Source organism: Phalacrocorax carbo, chromosome 3 (genome assembly GCF_963921805.1).
Source record: "Phalacrocorax carbo chromosome 3, bPhaCar2.1, whole genome shotgun sequence".
Classification (NCBI taxonomy): Eukaryota; Metazoa; Chordata; class Aves; order Suliformes; family Phalacrocoracidae; genus Phalacrocorax; species Phalacrocorax carbo.
The window spans coordinates 125,165,455-125,180,639 of NC_087515.1; the positions used below are offsets into that span (position 1 = coordinate 125,165,455).

At 43.3% G+C, this 15,185-nt stretch overlaps 1 protein-coding gene across 6 annotated transcripts in view; it reads right to left on the minus strand.

Moving 5' to 3' along the window:
• PKHD1 (PKHD1 ciliary IPT domain containing fibrocystin/polyductin) overlaps positions 1 to 15,185 on the minus strand; it is a 277,474-nt gene that overhangs the window by 38,536 nt on the left and 223,753 nt on the right. The window contains exon 60 of one of the 6 annotated variants that reach the window (XM_064448236.1): positions 7,083 to 7,132. The exons of the other annotated variants lie outside the window; for them this stretch is intronic. Coding sequence (XP_064304306.1) covers positions 7,098 to 7,132 — 35 coding nt within the window. The 3' untranslated portion in view covers positions 7,083 to 7,097. Of the gene's footprint in view, positions 1 to 7,082; positions 7,133 to 15,185 lie in introns of those variants that run through there. 6 annotated transcript variants of the gene reach the window in all.

Sequence of the window (15,185 nt, forward strand, 5' to 3'; positions counted from 1 at the left end):
AGAAGAGAGACTAGAAGCCCATCTAGGCTAGGATGCTCTCCAACAGTGATCAAATGAATCATCTAGAAAGACCATGGGAGCAATGCATGCAGATGTTTGCCCAAAATGATCCCCAGGCTTTCAGGGACTTACAGGTCATGAACCTCTTGAGTCAGAGAGACTATCTTTGGCCTTTGGGTTTGAGAGAAAATAACAAACCTGTCTCACAAAACTGAAAAAATCTGGGGCGGAGAATAGCCTAGCCAGGAGAATATATCTTGAGGCCTCCCAGAGGAGGTGGGTCAGTTGCCCATCCCCAGCCTTGTGTCATGGTTGACTTAAGGGATGTCAATTACAGTGCCAGAGAACTGCTCAAATGCTCTGCTGCCACCGCAAGGTGACCACACCTGGAAATACCTTGGCTGTCTGTGCCAGAACTGACCGACCAGAACAGGAACTGAGCAGCTATAGCATTGCATGCATCAAAATTCATAAAATAACCAGTGCCAAGGCCAGTTCCTTGTCTCTGAGGCCAGCTGGCAATACATTCCCATAGTATCAAAGTCATTGACCCTCCAAAAGATGGTGGTCACCTCCAAACTGCCCTTTTGGACTGGCTCCTGACTTGTGCCAATTTCTGGAAAGCGCCCAGGAATTGTCTTGGACACTGCTGGGTTGCCTGGGACCAAATTGGGCTTGGAGCTGTTCTGCTGATGTGGCAGGAGTAACTGGGCGTCTCCAGTGCCCACACCCCAGCATAGCTTGGCTCCGTAGACATTGGGTCCATTCCTGCTATTGTCAGCACGGGCTCAGAGCAGCTTGTCGATCTTTTTATTAAACTTAATCAGAAAGACAAAATTAGGGAGGATTTTTGTCCACGTTACCATTAATTAACAGTAACTTTAGTCATTTTAGCCATCCTGACAACACAAAGTTTCCCAAAATGCATATTTAGGGAATAAAACCAATATGGTGACAAAAGAAGCATTACCTGATGTTATTCTGTGCACAGAGACAAAAAGGATTAAAGAGCATAATTGATCTATACTTCATTATCCTGTGCATTTTCAGAGAGTCCCCAAAAGTTCTGCCAATCAAGCAGCCTTAATTTATAAACCTGAATGAGGGAGAAAAAGGCATTGCAGGAGACATTACCTTATACCCTACTGTAATGCAATCAAAAGTGTGGCATGGGACTAGAGTGAACAAGACAGAGTGAGCCCTCACAGGACAGCATGGGAGAGGTGATTTGGGTCTCCACAGCCTTCCTGAGCACTTGGAGGATCCGTCAAGACCCAGCTAAGAAGTGGAAATACTGGTATTTTGTACAGCGACTAGAAAATAGGACCCAGTGGCTGAGTAGAGCTATTAGATGTTCTCATGAAGCAGAGAATTCACTAACCATTGTTCAAAGAGCCATTATCTGGGTGTGAGAGGGATTCTGTGTCCCAGGAAAGATGATTAAAAGATAAAAAAGTGAAGAGAACCATCTTTTGGTGTGAATTATTTCACCTTTGAAAAAACAGGTTCTTCTGCAAGTGTCAATTTGTTTCTTATATCACCACCAAAGCTTTACTCCTTATATTTACTATTAAGATATGCCTGGGTTCCTTTAGGTGTATTTAAAGCCCAGAAGGATTTTTCTCTCCTCCCAACCAGCAACCCCATTGACCAAAGCTTTAGTCAAATTGATACCCAGGGCTTGACATAAAGGTGAGGGGCAACGAACGGCAGAGCCTTTGCTGACGCGTTCCAGTCACCGCCTCTCCGGCCAAGGAATGATAAAACTACCACCGCCACCCGAAAGCAGAACAGCAATTTCATCAGATGCCAGACCTAAAAATGAATGTGGCCGTGCCATGCACTGCTCTGAGCTGTGGATATAATGAGTTTTGAATGGGAAGTCCCGGACACAATAAATCTGTGCCATATGTGACCATTTCCTGTGTCAGTTCCTTTCTCATAACCAGTGGAGGCTTTGCCCTCCCCCTCACTTTCCCTTTCATGACCCCACACCAGGGCTCTGAAATCTTTCGGGGCTGCTTATGGGCCCCAGGCCTTTCCACAGCAGTTGCATAAATAAATGAGTTTGACAGCAAACATCATAACGGTTAGCGGTAATGTGTGCTCCACACAAGTGCTTGTGCTACTCACTGGAGAAATGGGGGAGGAAGGAGCTCGGTTTGTTACTGCAAACAAAAGTATGTTCTCTGACAAGTGGTGAAAGAATTAGTCAAATAAACTTGAACTCTATTAAGACCATTGCTGCCAGGTTTTGTTATGGACGGGAAGGTTCTCAGCTTCTCTTTCCCTCCTTGGTCTGCAGTCACTGCAAAGACAAATCATCCTTTTCTTCTGCAAAAATAAAGTTGGGGGATAAAATGAACGGCCTCAAAATAAAATTTGCAAGGAACTCCACTTTGCTATTATTATTATTATCATTTCTTCCCAATGAGAACAGTTCTTCAGTCCTGGGAACAGACTTGCAGAGACGGAACAATTTTCCATTAGAAGTGGGCAAGAAAGAAGACATCAAATACCTGCAGATTTTGGAAGTATTGGGCTTAGAATTAAGCCTAAAAATTATAATTATTTTTATAAGACATAGGTGAAGTAGAGGACAGAGCAGAGAGCTCAGTGTCTAGCGAACAAGTCTTATGAAGAGTGGCTGAGGGAGCTGGGGGGGTTTAGCCTGGAGAAAAGGAGGCTGAGGGGACCCCTTCTCGCTCTCTGCAGCTGCCTGAAAGGAGGTTGTAGTGAGTTGGGGGGTCAGTCTCTTCTCCCAAGTTACTAGTGACATGATGAGAGCAAACAGCCTCAAGCTGCATCAGGTGAGGTTTAGATTGGATATTAGGAAAAATTTATTCACCTAAAGGGTAACAAGCATTGGCAAACACTGCCCAGTGGTTTTGGTGTGATGGTTTTGGCTGCAGTAGAGTTAATTTTCTTCATAGTAGCTAGTACGGGGCTGTGTTTTGGATTTGTGCTAAAACCAGTGTTGATAATGCGGAGATGTTTTAGTTGTTGCTGAGCAGTGCTTACACTAGTCAAGGACTGTTTCAGCTCCCCGTGCTCTGCCGGGTGCACAAGGAGCTGGGAGGGGACACAGCCGGGACAGCTGACCCCAACTGACCAAAGGTATGTCCCACCCCAGGTGACCTTATGCTCAGCACATAGAGATGGGGGAAGAAGAAGGAAGGGGGCATTTGAAGTGATGGCGTTTGTGTTCCCAAGTCACATGTAATGGAGCCCTGCTTTCCCGGAGATGGCTGAACACCCACCTGCCCATGGGAAGGAGTGAATTAATTCCTTATTTTGCTTTGCTTGTGTGCCCGGCTTTCGCTTTACCTGATGAACTGTATTTATCTCAACCCATGACTTTTCTCATTTTTACTCTTCTGATTCTCTCCCCCATCCCAGTGGGGGGGAGTGAGCGAGTGGCCATGTGGGGCTTAGTTGCTGACAGGGGCTAAACAACAGGGACACCAGGGAAGCGGCTGAGTCCCCATCGCTGGAGGTGTTTAAAAGACATGTAGAAGTGGTTCTCAGGGACACGGTTCAGTGGTGGGCTTGGCAGTGCTACATTAACAGTTGGACTTGATGATCTTAAATGCCTTTTCCAACCTAAACAATTCTATGATTCTATGATTCTATTTGCCCTAAAATTGTTTTCCCTTTTTCTGTTCATTAACATGTCAAAATTTTCTACTAGATAGAAAAATTTTACTGAGTTTTCAGCTTTACCTGAGAAATTATATTTTTGAACCATGTAATCATTTTCTGTAAAACTCTTTTAATAAAAAACCTTTTTTTCCCAAATATACCGTTTAAACAAACAAATTTCAAATATCTCAAGTTTAAGCCAGAAAGGCTGCAGATATTTCAGTTGTATATTGAAGGAGTATAATTAATTTATAGAAGCTTCATAAAAATGATGAGGAATAAAAGAAGATTGGCACATTCCATGTGGAGAGACCAAAAAATAAAAGGTATCAATATTTTAACCAAGAAGATCTATGTTAAAAATTAGAAAAACATCTTTCTAGTAAAAAAATAATAAAAAACAACACCTTGAAACCAAGTGATTAGGAACCTGGTGAAATTAACATGACTGAAGAGGTTTCTAGCAGGTTATATTACTTTCTTTTGGGAGCAGTGTAAGTATAGATACCTCTTTGGAGCAAACGCATGGGTGAGGTGATTTCTTGAGCTCTCTCCCCATCCTGCCCAATGCCTCCAATATCTTTTTATCAGCAGCCTTGTCTCTAATTTCTTTCTCTTCCTTCCTTTCCTTCCTTTCCTTCCTTCCTTCCTTCCTTCCTTCCTTCCTTCCTTCCTTCCTTCCTTCCTTCCTTCCTTCCTTCCTTCCTTCCTTCCTTCCTTCCTTCCTTCCTTCCTTCCTTCCTTCCTTCCTTCCTTCCTTCCTTCCTTCCTTCCTTCCTTCCTTCCTTCCTTCCTTCCTTCCTTCCTTCCTTCCTTCCTTCCTTCCTTCCTTCCTTCCTTCCTTCCTTCCTTCCTTCCTTCCTTCCTTCCTTCCTTCCACTCCTTCCTTCCTTTCCTTCCTTTCCTTCCTTCCTTTCCTTCCTCTCCCTTTCTCTCTCCCTTTCCTTCTCTCTTTCCCTCTCTCTTTCCCTCTCTCTTTCCCTCTCTCTCCCTCTCTTTGCCCAGATAAGCTACAAAAATGTTACAGTCTTATTTGCACCTGCCTTGGCTGAAGACACAGTCCTAGAGCCTGTGCTCATCACAGAAATGTTCGCAAGCACAAGAGTAACATTATTAGGGTGATTTTCAGCAATATTAGTCCTGTATGGGCTATGGAGTTGAATCTTAAAGCAGAAGGATTTCATTACAGGTACAGATAGCTATATTATGCCATGACATATTTATGACAATGAACAGTAATGGGAGGCAAGTATTTTAAGCCTTAGAAATTGAAATTAATCTGAAAGCACAGCGCAGAATCTGAACACCTATGAAAACATATTGAAGAGCTAAAATTTGAGATACAAAGGCTAAAGTCATTATCTGAGCACATAGAATGGGATTCATGACATTAATTTTAGCTGCCTAAATGTTAAGCATCTAGTCTAAGCTAATTGTCTAGTCTAAGGTGTTCATTTAGACAATAATCATTAGACAAGAGAGAAAGAGACTTTTAGAGGGTCATTCATTCCTGCTTTCCCTTGGATGGATTGTATAATTTCTGGAGGTATCTGTTTCACTGGCTATATGGGAAACCTAGGCAACTAGTTTGGACTGAAGGCCTGTGTTTGGACCGCTAAAGTTAGGTGAAATGAGTCCAACTCCTAATGATGTAGCTAACGAGGCTTAAAGAACAGCTAGATTAATAGCTGTTCTTATTCTGAAATAAGTGGGAAAAGATAGCTCTGTACACACCTCTAAAGTAACCATCTCCTCCAGTTGTCAACAAGGGAAAAGGCAGTAAGAAGGAAGATGAAGCCACTACCATGTTAATCTAGAAAGCAATAAAGAAAACACTCCTGTCCCTCACAAAGAGTTAAACAGGATGCAAACAATTTTTTTTTTAAAAACCCTGAAAACAAGCAAACTCTGCATTTGACTTTTGTTACTCTAATGGCTAATTCTCTGGATCCAAATACTCCCGCTGCACAGCAGCACCAGTAGCCTGCAGCCGACGGCGCGCTCTGCTCCTGAGCAGTACAGCTCACACAGGACACAGAGGGGGCACGGAACAAAATACCTTGGAAAGCAGAGAAACAGACAATTTGTTGCAAAAGAGATATCTAAGCAAACACAACGAGAGCCTGTAAATCTAATTTCTAACCTCTGGAACCAACACGGGTGCAATGCTAGAAGGAGTCTGGTTTCAAACACCACTTACAAGAAAATCAAATGTGTCTGTAGGCATAGTCCTAAAATACCATGCCTACAACAAATCTTAGGAAAAAATAGGTCAGGAGAGATTTCTGGATGTCATTTATTTCAAACTCCTGCTCAAAGCAAGGCTAACTACAATGTTAGATCAGGCTTCTGAGGGCTTTATCACAAATCATAATATATCTACATTTTAGGCTCTATATGTTTACTAGGACAAAACTTGCAGTTTAGAGTATGTCCAGAGAAGCTGCCAGGGTTGAAAATTACTTGAAGAAGATCATAGACTTGTAGAATGGTTTGGGTGGGAAGGGGCCTTTAGGGGCCATTGAGCCCAACCCCCTGCCATGAGCAGGGACATCTTCAACCAGAGCAGGTTGCTCAGACCCCGTCCAGCCTGACCTTCAATGTCTCCAGGGATGGGGCATCGACCACCTCTCAGGGCAACCTGGGCCAGGGTTTCATCACCCTCATTGTAAGAAATTTTCTCCTTATATCCAGTCTAAATCTGCCCTCCTTTGGTTTAAAAAAAACACTCTCATACCTAAGTTCATACACATGCAAAATGGTTTGAAGAAGCTTTGAAGCTTACTTCTGCAAATACTTGTTATACTCTGGTATGCCTGGTTAGGTAGTCCAAGTCCTGTTCCTTGTCCCATGAAAGTCTTCTGGACAGCTCCAACAGGGAAAGAGTAGGTTTGGAGCTGGAGTAGCTCTTGTCCTTTAACAGAGAGTGTTCTTCACCTTCGTACACACATGAATGAACTCAGAGCCACACTGATGCTGGTTGCGTGGTATGGCGCCCATGGAGGAAAAGAATAACTACGTTGGTGGAGCGCTGCATGCACGCACGCAGTGCCGACTCTCCTGCTCTAACCAGTAGGCATCGCTCCCTTTGCATTTTATTCCAGACTTACTAGTGAACAGTTTGAAATTTCAGACAGCCCTTGGAGTTATTTTGGCCAGGGAGTATATTTAAAACTCATTGTGCCTAATGTTGTCTCTCTACAATTGAGAAGTAATCAGGAAAGACGTGAAAATAAATAGACAAGTGAGAGGCGAAATGAAATATGAAGTGGCTAGAAAGGAGTCTGTTCTCTAATGTATTTTTTCAGCTTATTATTTTAAAAGCCCAGAGCAAAAGAATAGCTTTGAAGAGTCTTTTGTTAATAGTGGAAAGGTTGTCTTTTTATTTTTCTTAACTTTTTATTTATTAACCATGCTGCACAGGGTACTTCCATAAATGATGATTGGGTTTCAGGTTACAGGGAATTGTTTAGTCTGAAAACATCCCAGCCTGCAATGGGAAACAGAAAAGAGAAGTAACGGCCCATCGTATGCTGCTTGAAGGGACTAAAAGCAAAGCCCATTTGTTCTATGCTTTTCCCTGTAATTTCTGATGGTGAGTGTGCAAAGGTTTAGATGTGTCTGTTTAGATGGTTAAAATGCATTCCCAGCAGGCCACTTCCTCAGGTGGTCTATTTGATGACAGCTTGATGCTTAGGCCAATATAAAACAGCTGATGTTTTGACCCTCTCTGAGACAAATTATAAAGCTGCATTCCTACATGGGGCAACGATTTCACCCTCTAAATTGCAGTGAAAAACAAAAATTGTTATTGAGGGTGCTTACCTTACGCTCAAGCCCTAAAACATAACAGTCAATAACAGCTTTTAAGACTCTTAGTGTTGGGTTACTATGTATTTATTTATCATTGCCCTGAATATGTGGTTAAGCATACAAATATTCAATTGCTGCAAAATTTCATTCAAAGCTATCATGTGGGAATACACTAACTGTGCGCAGGAAACCAGACAGTGAGCTAAGTACTTTTGTTTCTCTGAGACTTTTTAGTATTTTAGCACTGGTGAAGAAAAGAGCACTGAAACAGAGTTAAGATAGGCAGAGCAATATAGATTCCCAAAGGCCACTTAGCTCAGGCATCCTGCCGGTATTTAAAGGATGCCCTTCACGCATAATAGTCTATATTATTTAACTTTTATGAAAAGAATTGCCAGTATGGACAATTTTGTGTCTCTTTGCCAGACAGATACATAAGATGAGCACAAGCATAGCTTTCACTTGTTTATTCCATGGCATCAACAATATCAGAATATGTTTTATTTTCTGGGCATACCAATAGAAAAGCTTAGGTGACAGGCTCTCAGCAGGAACCTGCGTGGACCTTTCTGCTGGTTTGGGCCATCAGAGAGCACCTCTCAGCTCCCAGAGTGCCATGAAGAGCCAAGCCAGTTTGAAGAGCCTACAAAGGGTTCATCTGGCCGGGTTTGCTCAGTTTTCACATCCTCACCTGGCAGTTGCAGGGGACACCCGGCTGAAGCCTTGTAGGTCGTGTTTGTATCTCGCTAGTATGGAAAGGCTCGTTCCAGAGTCAGAGTACACTAAGTACCGAGTACGAAGTAGTAAGACTAATGCAGCAGGTGGAAAATTGGTCCAGCCCAGTTCTAAATTTGCATTGCCTTATCAAGACATCTGGGCTATAACCACTCTCCATGAAAGCCACAGGAATTCTGTTTATGTATGACTTCCCTGGGGATGAGCTTTCAGCAGGGATCACTTTCCAACCCAAATCCTGCCCAAAAGGATGGTACATTGTGTCAAGCACGTGTTGTCGGTTGTCCAAAAACGAATTCACATTTTCTTGCAGGTCCAAAAAAGGTTAATAATTCTGGCAGCACTGCAGTCTGTAACCTGAATACCCAACCAGAAGGATGTGCTGTTGTGGAAAGGACCCCAGTGCTACCAAGGATATTGAGAGGAGAAGGAACATAAGGGAATCTTGACTTTTTTTTTTCCTTTTGCTCTTGGTGGCTCACATGGAATGGGAGCTCAGACACAGAGGCCTCAGAAGTGGAGATCTGAATTTAATAAAGCTGTCTGGAGGGGGATGGAGACAGAGAAAAGAAGATCATGGAGATAAGAGAGGCAGAGATAGGAAGAGAGGAAAATAAAGAACATTACAGCTGACTGGTGATGGCTGTGCCCTTTCAGACTCAAGTGGGCAGAAGGGAAATATTTTTTTAAAGGGTGGGCCGCCAGTTCATTGTGAAAAGACTAAGAAAGAAAAAATAATATTTTATGGTTAGAACATATACTTCCATGCCACTGTAATGAGGGTAGGTAAAAGGCAAGGATAATAGCAAGGTGCTGCAAGGCAATTAATATAGCTGCTTGATTTCGTTGCAGTTTTGGGGGGTATTAGAGGGACCCTTTAAATTCAATACAGCTACACCTACAATATGCAAGCAGAATTAGGCCCCTGCTTAGGAAAATAACCTCTTTCAAGGTAACAATAAATTCCCCAGGTTAGCAAAATGAGAGAGTTTGTTTGCTTCACCACTTCTGCAACCTTTCTCCCATTTCTGCTTGGAGAATAAAAGTTAATTGAGGGGCAGTAGGGAGGAGGAGGCTCGTCTAATCCCCACTGACATTGAGAGCCCTCTCTGCCAAAGTACCAAGTTGACTTCTTTATAGAGCAAGCGCACTGCCAAAACACCCATCTAGGGATGTTTTTTCTTTTCTTTTCCATAAGATTCTGTCTGTTAGAAAAACCAGAAAGACACCAGAGGGAAAATAAATGCAGATACATTTTTAATGCATACATTTCATTTTCAGAACATGGTGGGCACTTCAGTGCCGGGTGTTGGAACTGCAAGGGGAAATTTATCTAATCAGTCCTCCGTGTCCCCACTTCATTGACATAATATGGTCCTGCCGATTAAAGCATTGGGATCATAGCTCTGCATTTTCCTTCCCTTTCATACTAAAATTATTGATGTGCTTTGTACAATGTGTAATTGCCATTATTGTATATGTGCCTAGAGCATGTGCAGAGCTGAAATTGAAATAAATAAGCAAACAAAATCATATGATAGGAAGTCTCTGATGGTATGGTGGGGGTTGGTGCTGTGGCATCACAAGCTGAAAATAGGATTTGGTACTGCTGTGACTGATTTTGATAGAGTGAGATTCGATAAGACTAGAAGAAAGGCTGCTGTGTTCCTCTAGTCTGACCTCTTTTTATATAGCACAGACCCTCAGTAAACACCCAAATCAAAGTACTTCTTGTAGAATCCCAGGTCTGAGCCTCACCATCCAGGGACTTCATCAGAGCAGTCCCGATTTACACCACCTGAGGATCTTGCCCAGTATCATACATTCTCTTTTGCTTCTCTCTTTCTCTCTCTCTCATACACGCGCGGTAGATTTGTTCTTTACATTTAATTTATGCAAGTGAGGCACAGAATACATTTCAGTAACACCAATTAGATACGCACTAATTTCTTCTCTGTGAAATAGCAGTAAGTAATTAATCAGAATTTTGATCACAACTCAGTTGGCAATTCTAATTGCACTTGCCATTTCCACAGCAAATACAGAATCATTATCTTTTTTGCCAAGTCCTCTTTTCCTAATCATGTAGGGTGCTAGAAGCAAAACATTTCCAAGAACTAGATATTGTCTCTATCAACCAGCAGCCTTAATACCTTTGGACTGAGGGTTAGTGGGTTCAGTCCACAGTTGTGTTTTATTTCAAGCTTCATCATAATTTAAAAGCGAATAGCTAGTGGCAGGCTGGCTGCTTGCCTGGGGGAGGGGGGATTCTGCCTCATAAAATTATAAGGAAAGATAAAAGCTAGCAGCTCACTCCATTAAAAACCTTCTGGGAGAGCGCTAAAGACACCTGACCTTTGCGCAAGCATCCAGCAGGCATCTAAGGGGCATATGGGTGTTGATCGGACCTGTACCTCAAAGCCTGCAGCGCATCTCTGAGGCACCGCAACCACATTTTAACTCCAGGCCTTACCAGCCATCTGGGTACGAATAGGGTGATCAGGGGAGATCAGTACACCATGGTTAACCATAACAGTGCTTACATGACCATTTAGTGATCATTCTGTTGATCTGTGCAAACTGACAGTGCTGGACTGGAGCAAGAATGGATTAAGATTATCTGCCTGGAAAGGCGTATGGCCAGGGATCTGTGGAGATAGGAATTCCCTTTGATATGTTCCAGAAAAGCTGACAGTGAGACACTCCTCAGACAGCTTAGAGTTGAAAGAGAGTAGGAAAAGAAAGACAGCTTTGCAGTTTAGGAACTGAGGCCTACGGGGACCTGCAGGCGCATCTACACCAGGTCCAGCCTTCAAATCCAGCCTGATGCTTCACCCTCTCTCACTGCAGTGAACAAAATTTTCCTAGGACCTGACAGCTACAGTCTGGTGCAAGAATCAAATTCTTCACATAATTCAAGCCCAGATGGTTAATATTTTCTCAGGTAATCCCAAACCATACACAGTAAGTTTGGGAATAAACACCAGGACTGATATACCAATTCTGTCCACTTAATAACTAGTGAAAAGAGGTTTACAAGACACTCCACTTTATGCAAGAAGTCTCTGCATAGAATACATTGTGAAACAGAATAGTGCTGGTTCTGCCTTTGAGCAAGTAGCATCAGTGAAAACTGCTATTTTGAAGACTGTCCAAGAATCTCCTGTACTCCCCAAATCTGTCTCCTATCTTCCCTAACCAAAAGAAATCACTGTAAGAAAAAGAAGGCATCATCCAGCCCTTTCCTTTGTTTCCTTAGGTGTTTTTTTTAGTTAATGCTCTTGCTTTTATTCCATATCTGAGAAATCAGTAGGAAGGATTTGAGGGAAACTGTAACCTTTCAGAGTCCTCCTACTCCCAGACACCAAACCTGTGCCTTAGGATTGGGGGAATCACTCTCAGCTTAAGTGATGCCAGTGGGGACTCAGAACGCAAAACATCTCAGAACCCACCTATGAACACTGCATCCAGGAACAACAACATCTGAGATTCTGGTGGGCTGGATTTCTTTCTCTCCCAGAGGACAGGAAAATACAAACAGAATAAATGTCTGAACTGCCACAGAGATGTTTCTTCACGTGGAGTTAGGCTCGGGATGGCGTGCTAGACATGCTGCCCATGCTGAAAAATCTCAAAAGCTTTAACTATACATTTTCCAGTTTCAACTCTACCTCCTGGGACACAGTGGGACAGAGAAGGTTTCCATCAGCCTTAAAAAGAGGCACACTGAGGCTAAGTCTTCACTTGTGAAGTTTTATGCCTTCACCCTGGTACTCAGTCACACATATTTTACTTTCCTAGAACAATGCTTGGCGTGGTATTTTTTTGCCTAGTTCAACTAACACTGACCAAAACAGTGTCTAAGAGCTGTCTGAGGGTTAACGTAGTCTGCGACCATTCCAGTTTGGATGCAGCTACTCTGGTCTGGAGGATAAAAAGAGGTTTAATAATTATACGTGTGGCCACACTGAAAATTGACCCTAGGGGCATAATGTTGGCTTTGGTACTTTGTAGTTTACAAGCACAAAGGTAGTCAGGTTTGAGATCTTTGCAGCCACACTCTGTGCAGAGCAGTACCACCATGCTCCCCACTGTTCTTATGAGAAATATTCCACTCCAAGCAGCTCAGGAGCATGGGAGCATGGGAGGCGCTGGTAGAGTTAAAAATGAAGACTATCCATACCCATACGGAGTCAGCAATGACTGCGCTGACTATCTAAACATAAGAGAGAGAAACTAAAAGGTGGAAAAGAACAAAAAACTGTTCAAAAAATTTAACACATAATCTGTAAAAGAGAAAGGATGCCTTTTAAATGACTGTAATCGGGATTGCTTAATCACATCAGAGTGGAAAAAAAAAACAACAACCAGCAGCTCTTGGAATCTGAGCATCTTTGACGACTGAGTAAACCGACACAGGGCAGATTTATGAAGACAGCAGATCACGTCCCAGATCAGCTACAGCAGCCAAGAGAAAAAATAAGAGCTTTAAAACCAGAGGCAGTGGGATAGAATCAGACTAGTGCAAAAAACACCGACTTCAACACAGATATATAAGTAATGAATGGTCCTGAAGAGACATTCTGGCTACATCTCTACTAGTAAATTAAATGTGCCCAGGAGTATTCCCAGACACTGAGGCCAACTGACATGGTCTGGCTACATTCATCTATTAAACTCTCTCAGCTTTCAAAACAAGATGGATTCATCCAACAGACCAACTGGGAATGTTCCTTGGCACATGTTAACTCCCAAACTGCACCCAGGAATCGTTTGGGAGATCATTAATTGGACCAGGACAGAAGCATGCCAGGGGCTGCTGTAACCGTTTCTGCAGAGGCAGAGGATTGTGTTTCCATGTCTGTGGCCTGGCACTGCTTTATTTATTTTAGCATGGGCATAGCCCCTATCCGTGTTAACGTCTGCCCCTGGAGAGTGCTGCTGTGACCACAAAATTACCTGCAAAATTTAACAGAGGGCACAGGCCACGTTGGTTAGAGAGGTGTCTCGAACCGAAGGAAATGAACAGGGAAACGTATAGCCAGTATTAATTCTGGGCCCCTTCAAGACAACAGTTCACACCCAGAGGCAAAGACCAAGCAGACGCTGTTTGAAATATTAGGCCTTCTCCTGGCATTGTTGGAGGTTGCTGGATTTTTTCACACTTAGATCTTTCTAACTTGTTGTATACTTGTTGCAAACAAACTATGACTGTTCACTCAGCAGTTCACAAGGCTGAGGCTGTTGTTTTCTTGCACTAGAAAAATATTTTAAGTGCAGAAAAACAATTTGAGGTGACTATAAAAGTTGTTATTAGTGAGGCAGGAAGCAAACTTGCTGCTATGTGCCTTCTGTTTGTCACAGGAACAGGCTTAAAACTTCAGTAGAAGAGAGGGAAGGGACATTCTAGTCATCTCCTAGCTGTTACCTCCCTGCTGGAAGCAAGCAATAGATTGACAGCAGCTGAAGAGAGACATGCACACCCACTGCACCTTAATTAATACAGGGAGAATGAGTTTGGGAGGATTGTAGTCACCACAGGAGCAAACCTGGGAATATTTTCCTGTCTATACTCAGCTAGTGTCTCTCTAGGTTGATGCATTTGGACCCAGCTCTGGTCTTCAATAGTCAGTCATAACCTTTGAGTTCAGTGAGGTTATGGCCTCATGTAACTGTGAAATAGTCTGATGCTTGATGCCATCAAGCAAGCTCCCTCCTCAACTCACTATGCATGGACATCCCTCTAATCAAAATGCTCTGAGAAACAGCAGGTGAAATCTGTGTGCACAAAGCCTCGCAAAAACAAACTAGCTGTGGAAATCCTTCTTACAGACACACTGAGCAAATACAGGAGCAAGAGTGGGATAAGATGAGGACTGGCTACACCACCAGGACTCTGCCACCAGTGGTTTTTGGAGAGAACAGTCTGTTGTCCAATTTTGCCTTGGCTGAGAGCTGTGAACCTCAGTAAAACCTCGAGCTGTTTCTTTTAACCGTACAGCATGGGGTGCACAGAAACGTTTACTCTGAGCACAGTCTCAGAGACAGACAGGGCTGATCCACAGCAGACATCAATGCTGGCAGGAGTCAGAACCATGGGCCGAGGCTGTGTTCTTGTAGAGAGCGAGAATAGCAGGACTCCAAGCAGATCCAGTGTCATAAACACCACCCACCACCTCAGCCAACATACATTTGTGCAGAAGAACACAAGGGACGGGGCAGGAGCACATCATCCAGCCTAGGGGAGGCAGAGCTGGTGAGAGAGGCAGGTACAGCTGCCCAGGCTGAGAGCTGCCCTCACAGGGACCATGGACCATCTTGGCCATGTGTTTCAGTCTCCCTCCCTCTTTAGATGCTCCACTATGCATCTTAACATGAAGACTGAAATGATTGTGGCCCCTCATTTGATATTTTCTTTACATCTCCTGCCTGCTTTGCTCCATGGTGCTCATGCTAGCATTCAGATTTTCTATGGAAAGCCACCTAGATCAGGCGTATTATCACCCTTTGCCAAGTGACCTGGGAGCAGTACGCACACCTGAAAAGTGAGTGGAGGGCTGAGCTGATGCCTTCTGGCCTGAAGACATGGGGACATGCAGGGGCGTAGCCAGTGTCAGGCTGGGTGACTCCAGAATGTGGTGCCGTTACAAATAGCACTTTGCCTGGAGGCCCATCCAGCTGAATTAAGAGAAAAAAAGAACCATTAATTAACTTGACTTAAGAGAGGGCTGATGCAGGGCAATGTGACCTTTTCTCTATGTCACATGCCACACGGATTTTAGCCTCCCTCTGATGCTTTGTCACTGCCATTCCATGTTTTTTAGATCACTGGATTGCAGGGGGGTGATGGTGACCAAAGGGATTGGGGCAGTAGGAGTAAAGGAAGAGATGGCTTCACTATTCCAGTGGTCTATATACCAAAGACAGCAGAATCCCATTATTCATCTACCAGCTATTAGCTTGCAATGTGTGTGTGTATATATATATATATGCAT